Raw genomic sequence first — 21,267 nt, forward strand, 5'->3', positions numbered from 1 at the left:
GAAAATATGTGTTTTTTATCGAGCATGAATCGCACAAGTACTGGTAAAAAATGCTTCTAAGTCAATAAACAATAACGTTACCGCAATTGATGTTATTATAAAATTTACGCGACTATTCATGAGCTTTCTAAAAATATAAGTTTTATTGGTAAGTGATAATATAACCATGAAATTACGAATTTTGTTTCGTAATGGTCACTCCGCCAGTCGCATAAATGAGCGCTGACCGTAGTAAAGTATTCTATATTTTGAAGTTCCTATTTTACGGATCCATATGTAAGAGGTATCATTTGAAAGCAAATTAAACCTACTATAATTATTTCTGAATAACTATAGTTATAAAGGTAGCTGTTTACACAATATTTGAAAACATGAGTTTTTTTACGAGCATGAGTTGCACATATACAGATAAAAAATGCTTCTAACTTAATAAACCATAACTTTACCGCAATTAATGTTATTATAAAATTTACGCGAAATTTCATGCACTTTCTAAAAATATAAGTTTTATTGGTGTATGATAATATATGACCAAGTAATTACGAATTTAGTTTAGCAGGGGTCACTGCGCCCTGTCACGATATTGGGTGCTGACTGACCGTCGCCAAATTTTCTACATTACTCAGATCCTATTTTACTGATAAATTTGTGAGAGGTATCATTTGATGCGTACTATCTTTATTTTTAATACTTTAAGTCGAAACTGTAGAAGTTTACAAAATATTTGATTAGTAATATGTGTATTTTACTGTGCATGAATAGCACTGGCTGGCATTGATAAGACACGCTTCTAGCTCAATAAATTATAGTTTTCCGCAATTAATATAATAACAAAATAAACGGAAAATGTATGACTTACACAAAAAATAAGTTTGGTTTGTATGGCATAAACAATTAATTTTAATTTGTTCAGCTCACCTACTGCGCACCATCATATAAATGGATGTCCACCGTCGTTGCCTTTTTTCATGATTTTTCAGACTTTATTTCACTGATCGTATATTCACAATAAATATAATTTATCACGTATCGAATTTACTTATATACTTAATTGATCAGTAAAATAAAATCTGTAAAATGATGAAAAAATTAAGGCAACGGCGGTGGACATCCGTTTATATGACGATTGAGCGTGCGCAGTGGGTATGGTGGACAAATTAACATCAATTGTTTAAGCAAAACTAACAAAACTCATTTTTTGTAAAGGCCATACATTTTGCGGTTCATTTCGTTATTATATTAATTGCGGAAAAATATAATTTATTGAGCTAGAAGCATGTTTCACTCTTATCAGTGCGAATGCTATTCATATACAGTAAAAATACACATATTGTCAAATATTTTGTAAACTTCTACAATTACGACTAAAATTATTACAAAGTAACGATAGTACGCATAATATTCTTTCAAATGATACCTCTCACAAATTGATCGGTAAAATAGGATCTGAGAAATACATAAAATTAGGCGACGGTTAGCACCTATTTACGTCACGGGTGTGCAGTGACACCTGCGCCCGCAGCATGGTCGCGCGATAGACGATAAAATATCAGGCCGTATATCGCACTTACATATAGTGCGATTGGGACGGCCTGCTATTATCACTTATCGAGCGACCATAATTGCTTGCCTGCTAAACCAAATTCGTAATTACTTGGTTGTATAATATCATACATCAATAAAACTTATATTTTTAGAAAGCATATGAAATGTCATGTAAATCTTATAATAACATTATTTGCGGTAAAGTTATTGTTTATTGGTCATGCACCAAGATACAATCTTAAAAATTATGAAAACGGCAACGAAAATGGTCATCCATGTATATGACGGTGCGCAGTGAGTATGATGGATATATTAACATTAATTGTTTATGCAATACTGACAAAACTTATTATTTGAAAAGGTCATACATTTCGCCGTTTATTTTGTTATTATATCAATTGCGGAAAAAATATAATTCATTGAGCTAGAAGCATGTTTTACTCACATCGATTCCAAATATTCCAATGCATATTTTCAAATATTTTGTTAGCTACTACAGTTACAACTCAAATTATTGAGAACTAATGATAGTACGCATAATATGTTTTCAAAAGATTCCTGTTAAATAAAATAGGATCTGAAAAATATAGAAAATTTGGCGACGGTCAGCATATACGTGGCCGGGCGCTGTGGCCCCTACTTAACCATATTTGTAATTACTTGGTTATATAATATCATACACCAATAAAATTTACGTTATTAGAAAGCGCATGAAATTCCGGGTAAATCTTATACTAACGTCAATTCAGGAAAAGTTGTTGTTTATTGATTAAGAAGCATTTTTTACCAGTAGATACTTGTGCGACTCATGGTCTATAAAACACATATTTTCAAATATTTTCTAAACAGCTACCCGCATATGGATCCGTAAAATAGGACCTCAAAAATATTGAATACTTTACTACGGTCAGCGCCCATTTCTGCGACCGGGCAGAGTGACTCCTGCTTAGGGTTGCAAAAAAACGGTTTTTTTTCTGGCTTGGAAAAAAACATGAAAAAAAACCGTGAAAAAAAACAGTTTTTTTTCTGGAGTATGTTTTTTTTCTGTAGTTAATACTTTTATACGTTTTTTTAGACTTAATGTTAACTATTAAACGAATTTAATCAAATAACTTTAATTTCTGGTCTTATAAAAGTAACATTTACGAAATCTGTAGTTGGTAGTTATCACTATTTACTGTTGGAAACACCACCGCCTCTCCACGCTACACGCAGCATCGGGGATTCCCCAATAAACGTTTGTATACTGAATGTTAATTGAATTAAAATGTACGTTATTGTTATTGAAACACGTTACAACTCACGAAAAACCGTTATTGTCGTATTATTTGTTCATCTGAAAAAAAACCATATTTAGAAAAAAAACCATGGTGCTCGGTTTTTTTTCATGTTTTTTTTCACAATTCTGAAAAAAAACATTTGGTTTTTTTTCTATTTACAACCCTACTCCTGCTAAACCAAATTCGTAATTACATGGTTATATATTATCATATACAAATGAAACTTATATTTTTAGAAAGAGCATTAATAGACGCAAAAATTTTATAATGACATCAATTGCGGTAAAGTTATTGTTTATTGAGTTAGACGTATTATTTACTAGTACTTGTGCAATTCATGCGCGATAAAAAAACACATATTTTCAAATATTTCATAAACGGTTACTTTTACGAGTATAGTTATTTGAAAACAATTAAAGTAGATTGAATAAGCTTTCAAATGACACCTCGCATGAACAGATTGGTGCCATAGGACTCGAGATGTGAATAAATATCTATGATGGTCGGCCGCCATATTTCTCCCCCCTTTTTCTCAACCCGTCCCCCCCTGCTTAAACTAAAACAGGTCAATTCGTAATCTGGAGAGAACGAGGAACACATCCATACCTGTTTTAGGTATTTAGAAGAGATGTCGACGACTTTTTGTAAAAGAGGTCGTTTGGTCCCTGACTACTATTACCTATCACGAAAGTGAGCTATCACAAAAAAATAACTAATAGTAACAATTACAACAGATAGGCTTGATTCACTTGATTGAACTCTCTTTGGTCCCTTTCTCTCTTTACGATAGTACTCTTTATTATACTGTGCTTTGGTCGTACTTATTAAAATTGTAATATTTAACTAGGTACTAATTAGCGGTTGTAAATGTGTAGGTTCACCTTAACTCGTTGCAATAAGGTGAAAAAATGTACACATATTTATGAACTCGACTGTACTTGACTTTCGCCAATCCATAGCATGAAAATGAATCAGAGCTTACTGTAACCACCTGAATCTCTTGTCTACAGCGTCTAGATTCCTAACGACTAGGCGTAATACTGGAAATAGAGGTCAACTTTATACTGACCAGCCTGACGCAATTTGCGATGTAAAAAGCACAGCACATTCACACAAAGATAAAGGTATTGCTGTAATTTTTAGACTGCGAGGGCAAGATGTACAATTCACAATATGGCTGTACTTACATTAGCATGTTGTAATGTATTTCTATTATTTAGTATTCTTAAACATGTCCCTTTCTCTGCGTAGGTAGTCATACTTGTCTTATCCTCGTGACGCGAATGTGAAACCTCATAGTTTATTATCAGTTGACATTTCTTAATAATTACGTACTAACTAATGTACATATGTATCTCTACCTAATGTTTCTTGGCCGATGACTTTAAATGTATTTTCCCCTCACTAGCTCGGAAACACGTGTTTTGTCCTTTAATACCAGCGGGTAAAAACGCATTTTATCCACTAGTGGGTAAAGTAATTTGACCTTGAATAAAGTCAAATTAACTGCTTTAAAATTCATAAAAGTAGGTGAATCTAGTAATAAAGATGATTTACCACCTGTGGAACTACTGGAAGCAGTGATAAACGCATTTTTTGCGTTGTAGTTTCCTCGCTATAGTGAGGGGAAAAGTTTTGTGTTACACTCGGGTGCAAATGTATTTTACTTCTCGTGTGTTAAAAAACTCGCAAGTTCAGGATTCTATTCTCGAACCACTCGGTTCACTGTGGTTCAACTATAGAATCCTTTTACTTGCTCGTTTTTCAATTCCACACTCGGCGTTAAAACATACAACTTTGCCCCCTTGTATAACAAATAACTATTCCTAGTGAATTGTGTTACAAAGTAGCAAAGTTTTTGTGTAATCGCACGTGCTAATCGAGTTAGCGGAATATTCCAAAGCAGAAAAATATAACCTAAAACAAGAAGTGGAAACATGAGCGTTGCGAGGGTTTTGAACCACGTTGTGAAACAAAAAACAAAAAAATTGTTTTTTTCCGAATACTTACCGCGGCTCCCTTGTTTTCAGGCAGCCGTATTCCTAAAAGTCCGGTGGCTAGATCTTGGCAAGCAATAGCCGCTAAAGAGTTCAAAGTTGAGGCTACGGTCCTGTGAAAAAGATAAGTAATCAAAAGTAAAAAGATAATAAATTTTTTATGTATATTATTAAATAAACCCAAGTAATGTCTGATGATCTGTCAAGATGTCCGTTATTATCTTCGCCATACAATAACATTAACATTATTAACACCTTCGTGGATACTAAAACGCCTATAGACGTAATCTCATTGTTCTTTTTATTGTTTCTGGCGTAATGTGCAGCAAAGTGTTAATAACATTCGTTTAAATTGTCCGATGGCGAGCGCAGCTCCAGTCTTATTATTGATACTATCTATTGTACTATTTGTACTTAACTTAATAGTCACGACCGTATAACGAGCTTGATACCTAAATCGAGTTCATTCAGAATACATATTGAAACCGGTATCCTAACTGGACTTGTCTGGTTAGTTCTTAATTCTGGAATGGAGTGCGTAAGAACGACAGTCAATGGGACGCTTGCATGAGTTTCGCGCTGGTTTTGGCAATGGTAATTTTAAATGTGTTTCTGTAATAAAATAAAATTGTCGTTATACTTTTACCTACTGTCAAGGTTTCTAATGCTAAAAGATTTTACTGACGCATGTTCCAAAGGAAATTTGTAGCTTGATCAAATTAACAAAGCGCAAAATATTTTTAGAAGTTCATGTTTAGTAGTGGAAATCGAACTTATGCAAGTTAGCAGTGTTGTGACAATAAAATCTGGCACATGCATTGACTAGATTTGTAAGTGTGGTGTTAAGTGAGAGAGGAGAGGCGGCTCACCCAAGGCTGGCGGCGAAGATGCCGGCCACGAAGAAGCCGGGGACGCCGCGAGCGTCGCCGAGCTGCTGCACGACGTACAGCGGCAGGAGCCGGTCTGACCCGTTGATCTGCCGCGCCTAAGGTATAATTAACAATAAGTTATTTGTTTTACGAGGGGGCCAAATTGTTGTTTAACTGCACGTGCCAATATTGATACCCGAGCAAGCGAAATATTGAACCACGAGCGTAGCGAGTGGTTCGTAAAGTGGAATCTTGAGCGTGGCGAGGGTTCGAGGCACAATTTTGCCACCAAGTGAAACACAATTTTTCACCAGCCCAACACGGCGAAAATATTTACTGTGAAACATAAAACTAAAGTAAACCAAATCCAAAAAAATATTTAACATTGATTGAACCAAGGTCAATTGTGTCATCCATCTTTGCGCATCAAGTTTAAATTTGCATGAAATTACTTCGCACTTTTGTGGATAAAATGCAATTGGCTCTACGTTTTAGAAGCATTAAGAGGGCCTTTAGCAGTTCATAATTAATAATTTACTACCTACCTACATTCCATAGAACATTAGGTAATTGTTGACCTATAGGTACCTACATCGAGACTATCGAGAGATTACAATTAATCGAGCCTTCTTCAGCAGTGCTTATAAATTATATAAATGATGAGCCTATAAAATGTTTAAGACGTAGTAAAACATTGCGCCTGGTTTCTGCAATCGATTCAACTAAAGAACAATTTAAAGTATGGATAATAAAGGAAACAATGGTGTTTTAATATTGGTTTAAAATGAGAAATCAGAAAAGTATATTCAAAACAACCATTAAATATCAAAATAATAGAAACAAATTAAAACTAAACTAAACCTAACTTAACCTAGGGATAATAAATAAAATAAGGCTAATTAAAACTTGAACCAAAATTTTTACAGAGTACGCGTAGTACCTATTGCACTATAAATGTAATAAATAAATTATTTTGAATACCTACCGTATTTAAAATAATTTATTTATGACATTATCAATGATCCGTAATGACATTAAATGGTGGGAGAGTCCCATCCAAATACACAAAAAATTAACAAGTGAATGTAGGCCATTATGATTTAAAATTAATGACATCAATTTGGGTATGATTTGCATCACTACGTGTATGAAATACCTAAGTAGTTATCTTCTTAAAATATCGCAACTTTGGTTTCTCACCTCCACTTAATAATTACTTACATTATTTAGAATGCACGAAGTTCTGATGACTTATATTCATTCAATTCGACGAATTATTTATTTCGACGTATTAAAATTTTATAATAGGTACCTACCAAATGAAGTACCGTTTTTACTTTAATTATAATTATACCTACACCATGTTTTAAATGTCTCGTCGAATGCGTAGGGAGCTGCCCTATTTTTACACGACTGCCCAAAAAAGAGTTTAATGTTTTTATTATTTTTACAAAATAGCTGCGTGTCGATGTAACAGATTTACCTATTATACATTTGACCATGCGAAATGTAATTCTTCTATAGCACTACACATCCAAGAGCAAAGCCTCGGATGGACAGACAAACTGTCATGGCGAAACTATACCTAAAGATATCTTAGTCGACTACATGCAGGCGCAGAACCCTAAAAATAGTAAACATCTTCTTTATCTATTTTAATCATTAAAAAAAAAACCGGTCAAGTGCGAGTCGGACTCGCTCACCGAGGGTTCCGTACAAACTTTCAATAGTTGAATCATCAAAATGTTATTCATAGAACTCTACAGATTTGACTAAATCCCTCAAGACTCAATTTCCCACATAAGAAGTAATATTTTAATATACAATTTTATTGTTAGACAACGTCCAAATATAACCTAACCACAAAATTAAAATTTTCAATAAACCCCCGACCGTGACATAGTGGACCGATTTTCATGAAACATGGCTAAGAACACTCCCGACTAACTCAGCTTTCAGACAAAAAAAATTAAATCAAAATCGGTTCATCCGTTCGGGAGCTACGATGCCACAGACAGACACACACACAGACAGACAAACAGACAGACAGACAGACTCGTCAAACTTATAACACCCCTTCGTTTTTGCGTCGGGGGTTAAAAATCAAGACTATTCGACTTCAATAGTTTACGACTTACGACATGTCGCAAGGACGCTCCTGAACCGACCTCATCATATCAGGAAAAACGCGATGTAGGAAATGAGCGTTCAACGTACAGCGACATCTATCGGCAAATTAAGTAAACTTAATGCGTGCGAGCTAGTATGGAAGATGATTTTTATGGAATAATTGTTTATTGCGTGAACCGATTTTAACCAAGTGTGGAGCAAGCTGTCGTCCGAGACCAGTCTCCCGGCAGAGTTGATTGCGGTCTTTGATTACTGGTACAGCAATCAAATCAACTCTGTGCGATGGGCAGGCGTGCATTCGGACGATTATATTCTTGACTGCGGAGTGAGGCAGCTCCCTCTATCAGTGCGCTCAGGAGGCTCGTGAGGATATGTGAACTCTACGCGGTGAGACATGGGCTCAGGTATAACACCACTAAAAGTGAGTTACTAAGTAGTCTTCAGGGCAGGCAACATGAAACTAGAGGAAGTACCTCCTGTAGAGTTGAATGGCGCCGTCCTGGGCAGGGTACAGCGGTTTAAATACCTGGGCCACTGGCTCACCGAGAACCTCAGTGATGTAGATGTGGAACGGGAACGTAGGGCGTTGGCTGTTCGATGCAACATGCTGGTGCGCAGGTTTGCAAAGTGTAGTAATGAAGTCAAGATCACATTATTTAAATCTTATTGTCAATCCTTCTATACTTGCAGCCTGTGGGCCAGTTTTACGCAGCGAACATACAACGCCCTGCGTGTTCAATATAATAATGAGTTTAGGATACTGATGGGCCTCCCTCGGTACTGCAGCGCTTCTGGGATGTTCGCGGATGCACATACGGACGACTTTTACGCTATCATGCGTAAAAGGGCGGCTTCTTAGTGGTATCGATTACAGGGTATGTACCAACGGTCTCCTGAACGCATTAGTCTCCCGGATGGATAGCCCTCTCATGAGACGCTGGAACAAACTCCATGAGCAAATTAATATAATATAATTCAATATAATTTAAATATTACAAGAAAATAACAACAAATAATAATACTTACTGAGTAATATTATATCTGGATATCGTGTTTATAAAGTGCATTTAGCATTCAAGGGGCGTGCTTGTGATATATATAGTTTGCACGTGTTCCGAAGTTATACAACCTTCCTTGGAATCAACAGAATCAACAGAACTTCACAAGCGGTTCTCTTACCTCAAAGAACCCTTGCAGCAGCAGCGCAGCACACAGCGGGCGGCCCAGGCCCTATTCTCCGTTCTCTTAGCCTGGGCCCGCGACGGGGAATCTTTATTTTTTGTTTTTATACATTATTTGTCCTTTTAAGCCTTTAGTTATAAGTATTGTGTAGTTTTTTATGTATTTTAATTTTAAATAGTTTATTTTTCTTTTTAAGACTAGTTTGCTGATGCCTATTTCTATCCTTCCTAACTCCGCTCCATCCACTGCATCTTCAGAAATCATCCGTTGTCCCGAATGTACAGAGCCCAAGTTTTTTAAAGGATCTAGAGGTCTGAATATTCATATAACTAAAAAACATAGAAAATCAGCTAGTCAACCAACACCTAGACCTACGTCATCTCAGCCCAACGTCGAACCCATCCCGGATCTCCAGGCTCCTAACTCAAATATACCATTTTGGAAGACCCTAACTAATTTAAAAAACACTTGCCCTGTTTTAAAACGCGTACCGCGTGGAGCGCGTGTGTCGGTAGCTAAATTTCTTAGTGAGACTATCAAATTAATTATTTCAACCAATTCCATTCACAGTTGGGAAAATATTTTAACTTTTACCTTTAAAGTGCTCCACATCAAACCTGATGAAAGTACACATTCTAAATCGCTTACAAAAATAATCAAACAAAATTGTTGCCGCGATGTTTCACTTTGCCCTGCTGGCGATAGTTATAAACGTCTTAGTAATAATTTATTCAAAAAAGTTGAAACTAAAATCTCTGATGGTGACATTAAAGGAGCCGCCCGCCTCTTGTTTTCTGATGATGCAGTGGCACCGGCCAATTCGGAAACCCTCGCAGCTCTCGCCGCTAAACATCCACCTTCAGACCCGAACCTTCATCTTCCAGATCCCCCTCAAGCCAACCATCCCGCTCTGACCGCCTCCGCCGAGGATGTTCTCGGAGCCATACTATCATTTCCCAATGGCTCTGCAGGAGGCCTTGACGGTTTGTCTCCACAGCATCTCAAAGACCTCCTGTACTGTGGTTGCGGTGACACAAAGGAAAATCTCTTGAAGGACTTGACGGCCCTTGTAAACATCATGTTGGCTGGTCAAGTCCCTCCAGAGATTACAGACATCCTTTATGGCGCCAACCTATGCGCCTTGACTAAAAAAGACGGCGGCATTCGGCCCATTGCGGTTGGCTCCACTCTGCGTCGACTCGCAGCCAAGATAGCATGCCGCGCTGTACTTAAGGACCTTGCCTCCGAACTGCAGCCTATACAGCTCGGTTTCGGCTCCAAGAGCGGCTGCGAAGCTGCTGTCCACGCTGTACGGACATATGTAGAGCGCCAAGCAGGAGATGTTATTCTGAAGGTGGATGTCTCCAATGCTTTTAATTCAGTAGACAGGGGCGCCTTGTTGACACAAATAAAGGATAAAATTCCATCTACTTATAACTTTCTCTGGCAGTGCTACAGTTCCCCCTCTAAATTGTTCTACCAAACTGACCCTTTGTTTTCTTCCGTAGGTTGTCAACAAGGCGACCCTCTCGGTCCAGCAATATTCAGTCTCGCCATTCATCCCATAATTAAAAATCTAAATTCTAAATTGAACATATGGTACCTAGATGACGGCACCCTCGGTGGTGAAGCAATTTCAGTTCTTGATGATTTAGAAAAATTAAAAACTGACTTAAAAAACATTGGCTTATCCCTCAACTTTTCGAAATGCGAACTCTTTGTTTCAGAGACTTGTCCAAACAAAGAGCAAGTATTTGAACAGTTCGAACAAGTAGCTCCTGGAATAAAAACTATTAACAAAGAAACGCTTCACCTCCTTGGTTGCCCCATCATGGACCAATCATTTAATAATTTCATAGACACAAAAATCGAAAATTTTAAAGCATCTACACATCGTCTGGCTCAAATTAACATACATTCGGCATATTGCATCATAAAACACTGTTTATTTGTACCAAAATTTACATACATCCTCCGTGGTTCACACCTCTGGAAACACCCTTCTTTGATCTCAAATTTGGATAACTTAGTTTTGGAAACTCTCACCACCATCTTCAATATATCCTTTGGCGAAAGAACATGGACCCAGGCTAGCCTACCCATCAGGTTGGGCGGCTTGGGCATCCGAAAAATTTCTAGTGTGGCGCTGCCTGCTTTCTTGGCTTCGGTACACGGTGCTCAAATCCTCATCGGGAAAATTTTAGCCCCTTCCATTGGGGTCCTGGAGGCTGCGCACTGTACCGAGGCCAAGAATGTTTGGCAGCTAACATGCCCCAACACAGACCCGCCTGTCAACCCATGTTCGCAGAGGCAATGGGACGAACCTCTCTGTCGTCTAACAAGGGACCGCCTTCTAGAGACGGCTCTTGATTCGACAGATCGGGCTCGCCTCCTCGCTACTGCGGAATGGGAGTCGGGTCTGTGGCTGCAGACACTACCATCCATCACAATAGGTACATTGCTGGACAATACCACATTCCGGTTGGCTACCTGCCTCAGAATAGGGGCATCAACAAATGTGCCCCATCGGTGTCAGTGCGGAGTTATGGTGGATAATCTTGGCCACCACGGCCTTTCATGCAGCCGAAGTGCTGGGAGAATTCCTCGCCACGCCAGCCTCAACGATGTCATCCGGAGGGCCCTTGTTAGTGCAAAAGTGCCGGCCGTCCTCGAACCCAATGGACTGGCCAGGGTTGACGGCAAGAGGCCTGACGGAATGACGCTGGTGCCTTGGAGTATGGGTCGGCCGCTTGTCTGGGATGCTACTTGTGTAGATACCCTGGCGCCGTCCCATGTTCCAGGCACCAAAGTTGGTGCTGGGGCGGCTGCATCATTGGCTGAAGACCTCAAGCGTCGCAAGTATGTCACCCTCGGCAGTAGTTACATATTTGCGGCGTTTGGGGTCGAAACCATGGGGCCGTGGGGGCCAAGTGCGCGTTGCCTCTACAAGGAGCTATCTAAGCGCCTTATAGACGCTTCTGGTGACCAGAGGGCTGGTCAATACCTTGCTCAGCGGATCAGCATTGCTATCCAGCGGGGCAATGCGGCCAGCCTTCTGGGCACCTTACCCAACGAGCAAGACCTGGGCCAAATATTTTATTTATAAGTTTTATTGTAAGTTTTAATTTAAGTGTTTATTGTATTATTTTTATGTTGCTACAATAATCTTTATTCTTCATATAATTTAATATAACTCAATAAAATAATGTAAAATAAATTTAAGTGTGTAATGTTATTTATTATTGTGGAGTTTAATTTATATTGTAATTTAATTTAATTTTGTTATTATTGTGACTAATATAGAGTAGGAATAGTTTTTAAGTTTACTAACAAATCTATGGGATTACGCCTGAAATATATTTTTTTTTTCATTTCATTTTTCATTTCATTTCATTAACCATTTTGCCTCTATTTGAAAGCAGGTAATACCATTGTTATTTTGTTAAAAAATACAGGTACAATAAACACCCGCAAGGGTGTTGAAATTGAAAATGTAAATCTGAAATAAATCTAAATAAAAAAAAAGTTTTCAAGATACGTGTACGATTTTATTTTTCCTGTAATATTCATTATAATAGCCATGTTTGGTGAAAATTTCATAAATTTATGTTGGTAAACTTCGGAGATTTTTTTTCCACAACCAAAAAATTATAAAAAATAGTTTTGATATGTACAATTTGAGCTCTTTCTAACGATACCCCACTTGACCTAGTTACTTGAAATTTTCAGTTTGCCCCCCTTTCATTTTGGCCATTTTCTATCATTTATATTAATTAATTAAAAAAAATACTTTCAAGTTGTAGAGGTTCACAATGTTTATAACTATTCCAAATTTCATATAGATAGCACAAGTAGTTCTCGAGATATTTAACAATGTGACAGACGGACAGACAGACGGACAGAGTCGCACCATAAGGGTTCCTGTTGTACCTTTTTGGTACGGAACCCTAAAAACAACGGAACGTAGAAATATGAAATATACTTGTAATATACATTTTCTGCGGTATACGACATAATGATAAATTATAATTTAAATAATGTATAAATTACACGTCGATCGATGCCTCGATACTCGCATCATAAAATAAAATGTGTAGGTAATACATGTTACTTGAAGGACCTATTAAATACTGTAGGCAAGGCATCTCGCAGTTACGAAATTAGAATAGGCACTCAGCAGTAAGATTAAAACGCTTAAAATACTTAGTGGGTACTTATTAAGATTATTTAGCTACGAAATGTTCCATATCGTTTAATACTTATCTACCAACAGCCCGCAAAGAATTCATAAACTACCACAGTTACCGCAATAAGACTATGTATGTAGTAACTAAATACTTCCCAATACATATTTGAAAACCTTAGTCCGTTTTCACATTATCCGATCCGATAACGGATGTCGGAAGAATTTCAATAGAAAAAATCCAAGATGGCGCATGTAACGTGTTTCTGGGTCGTTCCCTAGAAATGTAAATGTTTGTGATGTTATTCCAGTATATGAACAACATTTGCAAGAAGATCTGTAACACTAACATGTATGCTATTTGCAAACGAACAAACAAAATTACGACTTACATAAGGTACTTAGTAAAATCAAAACACGTGTTGTGAATTACCAAAATTTGAAGCAGAATTGGTTAGGAAACGTATAACCAATCACATTATTTGTTTTTTTTTTTAAATAACAAATCTCAATACTACGATACCACGGTACGATACTGTACGGTAGGTACACTTTTCATTTATCCCGATGATAAATTAGCCAATGGCTCAAATGCCAGTATCAAAGTAAAGAAGATTACGTGCCGTTTAATCGTTTCGATTGCCTATACGTATTAAGCTAATTATAAATTCGTGTCGCGTTTACCTGAATTGGATCGCAGTTAGCATAATGCGTGGCCAGCACGGCGCCGGTGACGAAATTGATGGAGTAGACGGCGAAGAGTCCGAGGGCCGACACCCAGAGCGCCACGCGCGCCTGCGAGAGGCGCTCCACCGACAGGTACTTCTGCACCGAGGCCTGGTTGGCGCAGAACATGCTCGTCCAGTACATGGTGCCGCCCACCACCACTGACCAGAACGAGTGCCGCACTGTTGGGTCAGGATTCATGCTGGAACCATAACCAATGGATTCATATTTTTCCTAAGAATGGTGCTGTAATTTAACGTGAAGCTTCTTAAGGGGATACGGTAGCGAAAATGCTAAAATGGAAAGGACCCTTTCAACTTGAGAATTTTAGTTAAATATACAAGTGTTATTAACTAGATTTATCGAAAAAAAATTGTCCATTAAGAACAACTCAGTCAAAAGATATTTCAAAAAAATCTTTAAAATCGAGTTTCCGCTCTCGACTCGAAGGAGGAACCTTCAAAACTTAATCAATCGGATCCAAATTTGAGAATCTGAATAAGGACTGTATCGTTAAGTATAAGGACAAAACAAACCTCGTCTAAATGTTGACATGTGCATAATTTTGTATTATTATGTTCCGAGAGTATGATCTTAAGGTATTGGTAAGTACTATTTGATATAAGAAGGTCTGATATTTTATTTATTTTAGGGACTTTATGGTACTTTCATTAAGGTCTAGCAAATAAATTTCGGACAACCCCTATCTGGCTTAATTTGAGAATATTTCAATGACTCTTTGTACGATTTCAACAAACAAAGGTTAATATGCTGCCAAAATATATTCTTTAAGAGTCTTCTTCGTGGTTTTTCCAATTGGGTACTTGTAGAATAAATGCGGCGAATTTAAATAATTTAAAAAAAACGCAATTTTGAGCAACGTTCCGGATTGCCGTAAATTTTTGATGCTAGCAGGATGAGAGAAACAGATAAAAAAATTAGCCATAGGCCAAAGTCTAATTGACATTCATGGTGTTTGAACAGTGCTTAAATCAGATCGATATAAACAATGTATGATAGTCAAATTCGACATCAAAGTCGGAGTTAGAGTAAGCACCATGCCACATTCTCTAAATGGCCGCCATACACAGATCCTGAACTATATTTTTTTTAAATAACAGTGGCTAGACTATGTCCAGATATTCTGCTTTGAGGATCATGTGTCGTTGAGGTTCGCACCATACCATTTTTTTTCGCAATCGTATCGTCTTTTACGCACTTTGTGAATTTTCTAGTAGCATTTGTCCGGAATCGTAATTGGTACTCGGGAGGATTAAGTCAATACTGTCTAAACCATATGCTTTACGTCGAGTTTCTAGGACAAAATGTGTACCTTATTATGTGCCTTATTAAGCCCATGGCTTGTTATAAGAAAAAAATATAATAGCAAATAAATACGGCTACTCAAAGTTGTCTTCATACTTAACGATACAGTCTTTAACAATTAAATAATCTATGCCGGACCGTTTAGCTTTTTTGGTTAATTGTTACCAATCTTGAGTATCACACATTTTTTTGCGCCACAATGAAAAAGGTCGTATTTGGAAATTTTTGATTGGCTCTAGTCTTTATAAAAAGCAGAATATCAAAAAAATCAAAACGGTCCGACACAGATAAAAATAATAACAATCTGTGTTGAAAAAATCATTGCTCTATCTTGAAAAACCAGGGAGGAAATAGTCGAGAGCGTTTGTATAAAGGATTGACCCCTACCGTATCGTCTTAACACAGATTATTTTAGGTTGACACGACATGGCATTACTGTACTGCGTTCATTAGAAAAAATAAATGTGTAACTTGAAAGGGGTTCTATACCTTATATTTAATTAGAGTTAAGGTAAAGGGGGCAATATGGATGACGTTGATACTGTTGATAGTGTTAAAACATTTTGATTAGCTGAAATTACTCACCAGTCGAAATCGCCCCCTATACCTTACTACAAGATTTCAAAAGGTCCACTTCTCGTAATCTCGTACTTGGTTTATATTTATCGTAATTTATTCTCCTACCTAATAGGTAATCTAGGAATTCAGTTATAGGGTCCGCTTCGGTACCTCAAACTCGTTTCTAAACAAAGTAAACTTACCTACCAGCGTTTTCAAATGAGTTACATGCCTAAGTCGGTGCGTCCATGAGGCAACTGAAACTTTACTCATTTTTCCGTTCCGACTTATGATTGTACTAGACATGTACTAGATAGGCACAAAGTACCTTCGCCTCTGACGCAGCGCAGGCCAATGTGCGTGCAATCTGAGGCGAGTAGAGCGGCTTTTTTGCGGTTTCTCTTGCAGACGACCCGTTCAACCCGTGACCCCTCGCTGGGTAATTGCTATGCATTCCGTTACTAAACTCACTCTTTTACACAATCGGCCCATAAAACGTAACGTTCACTATTGAAGAAACATGTTAAATTGTCGGTCGATACCTACATATTGATGTAAGCGTGTACTTAGTATAAAATTGCTGTTAACACTCTACCATTAATTAATGAACACGATCTTATAATAAATGTACCCACTTATATCTTAGAGTGGAACTACTTATATTATACCTCCGTTTTGTATTGTAACAAAGGACATTAAATTATGGAAAACGTTGAAAAAATGTCCCATTCAGAAGTTAACCCTTAAATGCATGATTTTTTCTTTTAACAAGATATTAATATATGTGATAGACAATGATTTTCTGACTCTGGAAAAAAAAATAAAAAAAATATTTAAAATCGTTTTTTATACTAAATCATTGTTAGAAGTTAAATAGGCTAAATCTTATTTATATAAATATATCGTAATTGGTAAGTTTTATTAAAAAAAACTGACTACTATTAAAAAGGTACACTATTTGTACAAAAATGTTTAAACATAAACTAATTACTTACTCCGAAAAAATCAGCCTAAATCACATATATGTACCTACTAAAAATTGCCATCGTCCTGTTTTTTCACAATTTTACGCCATTTCATCTTAATCCTTAAATAATAAATCATTATATTATATTTAATTTATTTAATTGTTTATTAAATAATAATAAATAATGAATAATAATGCAGAAGGCGGTGATCGTGGACACAGCGCGGATAGTCCGACGGTTCCTCTCTCTGCAGCCCTAACCACCGGTAGCTTGGGCTCTGCCCCGCTGCTGGCGGCACCCTAGGTTAGGTTTTTTATAATGTGTGTATATGTTTTTTCTACTCCCGAACTGTTATTCGTCATTTACAGTGTCGTGCATAGATCGTTAAAACCATACATAAAAGATGCCCGCCCCCGCCCGGCGCCCCGCGCACCCACGCATACGATATAGCTCTTAAAGCATTGTTAGGAAGCCTTTTTAGGGATATAGCGTGGGTGCGCGGGGCGCCGGGGCCTGGCGGCGGCGGCGGCGCGGGGGAGTGCGAGCGACAGGGTGAGTGCAGGATCATTACAGAGGACAAGTCAAAATACAGGGAACAGTGCGAATTTCACGAAAGTTATTCTAGAAAACTATTAAAAAGTAAGTGCATGGTCGTAGAAAAAGTATTGTATGCAACGGTGTTTAACTGAGTCAAAAAATACTCGTGGCGTCGGCTGCGCCTCAAATTGTTACGCCTGTTGCATAAAATACTATTATATTGTTTTGTAAGTGTTTTTTTATTGTAAAAAACCTAGCGTAAGAGAAAAGATAAATAAATGTCATAATAATGAATAATAATTACAGTGAAACCTGGATAAGTGAGACTTCAAGGGACGAGAAAATTTATCTCACTTAAAGAGGTATTCCACTTATTCAGGGTCTCAGTTAGACAGGTATAATAAAATGTTTGTCTCATTTATAGAGGGTATCACTAATAGAGGCCAAAATAGGGGATATATCAGTTATAGAGGTGATAAATAAGGTGTTTTGCTTATAGTTATTATTTAGTTGCATACTAAAAGAAAAGGTAGGTACATAAGCCTTGTTTTTATTAAATAAAATATAAGATTCTAACATCATTGTCAACACACATGACATGACATTGTCATGTTGTAGGCAGACATTTTCCACTTTTAAATTTATTCTAAGCCTAACGGCATCGATTGCAGACGTTTCTGCTAATCAGAAGTTAAAATTTAACATCATTGTGTCTTAAAACTTTTATATTTTAATAAAAGTTATTTTTTTTTAATAATTTTTATGTTACTTATCGAGATTTTAGTTTTAATTATTTTTAGTATTAATTAAAATAACCAAGAAAACCCTTAAACTCACCTAAATACAAAGAATCAATCGCGTAGGTAATAGATAGGCTAAGAAATATTAAAAATATGGAAATTGATTTTCAATAAAGTCCAAGTTACAGAGGTCATAGATTGGCTGTATCTCAGATACAGAGGTAACTTCTTATAAAATTCTTAACAAACAATTAAGTGAATATCCATTTCAAATATAGTCTCAGTAACAGAGGTAATATACACTCTCTGTCTCACTAATAGAGGGAAATGTGACAATAAAATCGAAAAGGCTAATCTCAGTTATAGAGGTCTGTTTTGTCTCACTAACAGAGGTAAATCGGTGCGAAAGTGTCGGGACCGCACCTTAGGTCCCAGCTAAAGAGGTTTCTCACTTATCCAGGTCCCACTTAACCAGATTTCATTGTACTTAAGCAATTAATGTGATTTTGGATAGCTACATATCGAGCCACTGGCCATCAAATATATGATGCATATAATACATCACCATGCATTTAAGGGTTAAACAAAAAATGTATGTACCTATACTTACTTGATTGCATAATATTTATAGGAAAGCTCAAAAATGGAACAAAATTCAACTATACCTGTGAATCAGTCTGCTCTAAATAAATAAGTAGATTGGCTTTTGCGTATGCTGTATACCTATTAGGTTAATTTTAAGTCACATTTAAGTATGGGTACCACGTTGTATTTAAACGAATAAGTTAGTTTTTCAAGTATTACTTGAAAATCTTGAAATGTACGCCGTGTTTATCTAGTATGCTTAATAGTCTTCGAGACTGTTATTTTTGTCTCCGCTTGACCGTAATTTAGGTTGACAGTTAGAATGTGTTTACAAGTAAATTTCAAGTACATACGTAATATTCGCGTTACAATCACATCAACAGGTTACTTACATCACCGAATGCATCGAAAGTTTTCACTTAATAGAAAGCTAATTTTTAAATAATTCGTGACTATTATAGAGTTAAAATATCTGGGCAACCGAGCTTCGCTCGGTTCTGTTTCGTATCCTTGACATGTGTCGCCATCTAGTTCAAAAATGAATAGTACCTACATCGAGCGAAAGAATTCTCAGCCTTAACAACACAACTACTCCACACGAGATGGCGCGCATTTCGCCACAAAAACTCAAATAGTGTATTTTCTATTTGTTTTAGCCTTGACATGTGTCGCCATCTAGTGTTTGCAATAAATAGTACTTACATCGACCGAAAGAATTCTGTCTTAACAGTACAACTACTGCACACGAGATGGCGCGCGAAGAAAAACGCATGAAAACTCGAAAATTCGCGTTTTCCGGGACCTAAGGATAAGTTAGACCGATTTTTCACCCCCAAAAACCCCCACATAACAAATTTCTGCGAAATCGTTAGAGCGGTTTCCGAGCGTCAGTGTAAATAAATATATATATAAATAAATAAATAAATAAATATACAAGAATTGCTCGTTTAAAAGTATAAGATTAAAGCACTAGTTAATCCACCGTTAACACTCATCAAAATAATAAAAGATTATTTTTTGTATGTCTTCTGCTGATTAGTCACAGTGCTTTTTTAATCTGTAGTTACAAGATAAGCCTCGCCCACTTGCAAGTAGGTAATTATAATTATGTGTACACGTACTTCCGTTTAAATTGTTTCTCTTCTAGTCATTCTTTAAGCTGACTTACATATGTTGGTCAAAAAGTATGTCAGGGTCGGTGTAACTTGAGGGACTACATAACATACTACATAATTACAATTTTAGGGGCTAAATAGATATTTTAGGGTCATCGTATGTGTCAATCATACGGACCTGTAGCCAAGAGTCGTGCCGCTCCGTCGTATCGTAGTTATCTCTCTCTATTGCTCTTCCTGCTAGTAGTAGTGTAATACCGTTCATGACGAAACGTCAATGTGCATTGGGGTACAGGCTCAGGCGGGAATAACTTTTTACTGTTCTATCATTATTGCAAGCTCTATAGGCTTAACAAGCATCATAATTACTCGAAGAAATGCAGCCTGTTGGAGTCCCTGGCATGAGCCCAGACGGTGTCCATGCCGCCGACGCGGGCGGCGCCCATGCCCAGCACCACCGCCAGCGAGCCGACTAGCACCGCCGACTGGAACGTGTCCGTCATTATCACTGCTTTCATGCCACCCTACAAATCAAAATACTTCGTTAAAATTCAAATGTTTCAATCATATAAGTAATAGGTTAGTTTCCTATACTTAAAATAATAGTACATTACGATACAAGTGCGTAAAAAAGGAAGTTCGAAACGTTCATTATATGCCAGGTCGAAACTTCGGAGGCTCATCTGTACTGAAAAACGTCGTACGATACACGTGCGAAAAGGAAACTTCCTTTTTTACGCACTTGTATCGTAATGTACTATTATATGCACGAAATAAAGCACCACATAATTAGAAGAAAAATATGGACAGTAGTTATTTTGAAACATAATTTCTATTTAATAAGTCAAAGAGAAAGATAAAAAGTAAATGAATTGACCGTGACGTCACTCCTCAGTATTTCACAGTAATTCCATATTAGCAAATCGTTTTGACAGTTCTTACAAAAAAGCTGATTTGACTAATAGGAAACTAGCCTATTATGAGGGTGTGGACTTGTGGAGTGTTAGTGTCGGTACCTAACACAAGTAAAACTTTGGAATTGCTACGGAGACTGCTTACCATCAGGCGGGTCGTGTACTTGTTAGCTATCGAAGTAGTATAAAAAATATTCATGCTGAATAAGGGCTAGCCGGTAGAGCGCCTCCCTCACCGTTACCATTTGATACAATCAAAATTTGCGCTTACGCAAGTGAAAGAAACGTTTCCTACTCTAAATGCCTTCATTAAGAATATTATGCACCTATGAACAGGCAATGACTATTGGCAGCTTGAATTTCCTCAGTTAAGGAGTACTAATGAAGTTTAATTTTATTGTCCTGAATTACCTAACTAACGTTTTAATTAATTGATATTCACGGTAATGATATTCGGATGATAATGTCTTACTTGCGAAGCATAAAATATGCACACGACGTACACTATCGTAACTGCAAGGTAGGTGTTCAATCCCGTTACTGTAAACAAATTTTGCATATTTAATAAAATGTACATAACAGGAATTATAGTTTATGCTAATAATAGTTGGT

The 21,267-nt window shown here is 37.0% G+C and overlaps 1 protein-coding gene across 2 annotated transcripts in view; it reads right to left on the bottom strand.

Annotated features, from left to right (window-relative positions):
- LOC125227792 (sodium-coupled monocarboxylate transporter 1-like) overlaps nucleotides 1–21,267 on the bottom strand; it is a 38,332-nt gene that overhangs the window by 6,363 nt on the left and 10,702 nt on the right. For both annotated transcript variants that reach the window (XM_048132134.1, XM_048132133.1), the window contains exons 5-9: nucleotides 21,128–21,195; nucleotides 20,111–20,265; nucleotides 13,871–14,114; nucleotides 5,692–5,807; nucleotides 4,836–4,935 (exon numbers count right to left, since the gene is read on the bottom strand). In XM_048132134.1, coding sequence (XP_047988091.1) covers nucleotides 4,836–4,935; nucleotides 5,692–5,807; nucleotides 13,871–14,114; nucleotides 20,111–20,265; nucleotides 21,128–21,195 — 683 coding nt within the window. The remainder of the gene's footprint in view (nucleotides 1–4,835; nucleotides 4,936–5,691; nucleotides 5,808–13,870; nucleotides 14,115–20,110; nucleotides 20,266–21,127; nucleotides 21,196–21,267) is intronic.

Source organism: Leguminivora glycinivorella, chromosome 7 (assembly GCF_023078275.1).
Source record: "Leguminivora glycinivorella isolate SPB_JAAS2020 chromosome 7, LegGlyc_1.1, whole genome shotgun sequence".
Lineage (NCBI taxonomy): Eukaryota > Metazoa > Arthropoda > Insecta > Lepidoptera > Tortricidae > Leguminivora > Leguminivora glycinivorella.